The sequence below is a fragment of the Volvox carteri genome (genome assembly GCF_000143455.1).
Source record: "Volvox carteri f. nagariensis unplaced genomic scaffold VOLCAscaffold_264, whole genome shotgun sequence".
Lineage (NCBI taxonomy): Eukaryota > Viridiplantae > Chlorophyta > Chlorophyceae > Chlamydomonadales > Volvocaceae > Volvox > Volvox carteri.
Window position 1 is genome coordinate 5,600 of NW_003307797.1, and position 2,030 is coordinate 7,629.

Below are 2,030 nucleotides of genomic sequence, written 5' to 3' on the forward strand. Positions count from 1 at the left end.
CATGCCGACTGTCATGTCTTAGGCTTTGGCGGAGTTTGAGGAGGAGGCGTTGGAAGAGGGGTATGATGAGGACGACGAGGAGCCTGAAGACGACGAGGACGGCGACGGGGGGGAGATGGAGCCGGCCGTGGACGAGTCGTTGAATTCCGCAGCCGGCATTGATAGGCTGGGCTCCGTCATCTTGTCTGTGGCGCTGCCGCTGGCGGCGCAGGGCTCCCTGCATCGGCAGATGTACGTGTCACAGCAGCAGCGGCCGCCGCTGACGATGACGCCCACGCAGCCCCAGCAGCCCCAGCAGCAGGCACCAGCGGCGGGCTGCAGTCCTCCAAACCACATTGGCCATGTCCCATACGAGGTGAGCTAAAGCACTGCGCGACGGTTACCTTCTCTCGTTGCCTCACTAGCTGTCGTACCGTACCCGTCGCATACCGTTGCAGCGATATTGACAGAGTGTATAGACTGTAACCATTTGACGGCTAATGATGATTTCATGGCCCGTTGTTCTTGTCCCGCGCCCATTCTTCTTTATCCCACAGCCACAGTACTCGAACGAGCCGTCTCTAAGTTCCATTCCGTCTCCGACCAAAGACGGCCTGGTCCGCCCCACCTCCGAGACCTCCTACCCTTCGTCTACCAGTGGTGAGGGCAGTGGGTGCTTGGAGAACGCTGCGGGGCCGGCTTCTGGGCCCGTACCAGCTTTCCCCGCCGTGCAGGAAGCAAACGGCAGCCTGGCCGCTGCTGCCGCCTCCGCTGGTGTTGGCGGGGGCGGGGGCAAGGGTGGGGCCCGGGGCGGGGGGGGGGCCGGGGCCCCGATCTGGCGGCGGCGAAACGCGTTTGTGGAGTGGGCGAACACGATGCATCACGAAATGGTGGTTGAAGAGCAGCCGCCTGGCGGAAGCAGCGCGAGTGGTGGTGGTGGTGGCGGTGGCAGTGGCAACGGTAGCGGCAGTGGTGTCCCTGGCGGAGGTATGCCTGGACATGGCAACACGGTGGCAGGCGGGGCAGGCGGCACAGAGCAGCACGCGTCATCATCATCGGGCTACAATGTTCCCTTGGCGCTTGCGGCGGACACGCTGCCACCGGAGGGTGTGCAGTTCCAGTATGCGCCGGTAGGAGGCCTTGGAGGGTGCCCTTGGTGGGGAGCGCGGATTAGTTGCTGGTCGGTCTGTCGGTCTGTCGGTTGGCTGGTTGCTCGGGAGTCCATGACAGCTCGGTAGGATTGGAGGCAGTGGACGCGCTGCATCTTCCACCACCATGCATAGGTGTGTGGCGCCGTGTATGGTTTGCAAAGCCAGGTGACACTGGCACCCGCATGCTGCCTGGGCTCGCTGCGGGTTGGTCGGAGGCGTACCAGCGGGATGCGGCTGTGTGTTGAGTAACCACTGCTCGAATCCACTTCTATCCATCTACACACACGCATGCGAGGGAAAAGGATGCCACCCCGCCGCCTTCACGCGTCTCAATGGCTACCTGCTCGCCCCGTGATTGCTTACCGCCACATACCCCATCCACTTACCCCCTACCACCACATGCATGGCGAACTGCTGACGAACTGCTGAGCAGGGCGTCTACATCACGTTGAAGCCACCGGCACAAAAAGGCGGCCCGGTTCGGCTGGTCAAGGTTCGCTTCAATCGCAAGATGTTCACGGAGCAGTCTCAAGGCCAGGCCTGGTGGAACATGCACAGGGCGACATTGGCGGAGATGTACGAGCTGACCTTCAACATGGGGAACAAGGTACGTGCAGGCGACCAGTGGCTGCGTGTGTCTGTCTGTCTGTCTGTCTGTCTGTCTGTCTGTCTGTCTGACGACAGTGCTTCTGGCCGAGAGGTCGGGAGAGGCCAAGAGGCTGAAGTAGATGGCTGAAGGGAGGACTGGCCGGGACTTAGGATTTGCGGATTCAGTACTACATACCCGGAATGCATCTTTTTATGCCTTTTCCTTCCTGCCTTGACTATTACTTGATGAAAATAGGTGCGCATCACCATTTTTGATGAATATCCAGGCACCTGTAGCACCATCATCATCAC

General features: G+C 60.8%; 1 protein-coding gene across 1 annotated transcript in view; it reads left to right on the forward strand.

Moving 5' to 3' along the window:
- The window catches only part of VOLCADRAFT_108634 (uncharacterized protein), a gene marked incomplete at its 3' end in the record, with an annotated part of 4,195 nt that extends 2,342 nt beyond the window's left edge, over window positions 1-1,853 (forward strand). The window contains exons 5-8 of the mRNA XM_002959455.1: window positions 23-355; window positions 537-1,109; window positions 1,564-1,737; window positions 1,815-1,853. Of these exons, the coding sequence (XP_002959501.1) occupies window positions 23-355; window positions 537-1,109; window positions 1,564-1,737; window positions 1,815-1,853 (1,119 nt within the window). The remainder of the gene's footprint in view (window positions 1-22; window positions 356-536; window positions 1,110-1,563; window positions 1,738-1,814) is intronic.
- Window positions 1,854-2,030: the final 177 nt, after the last annotated feature.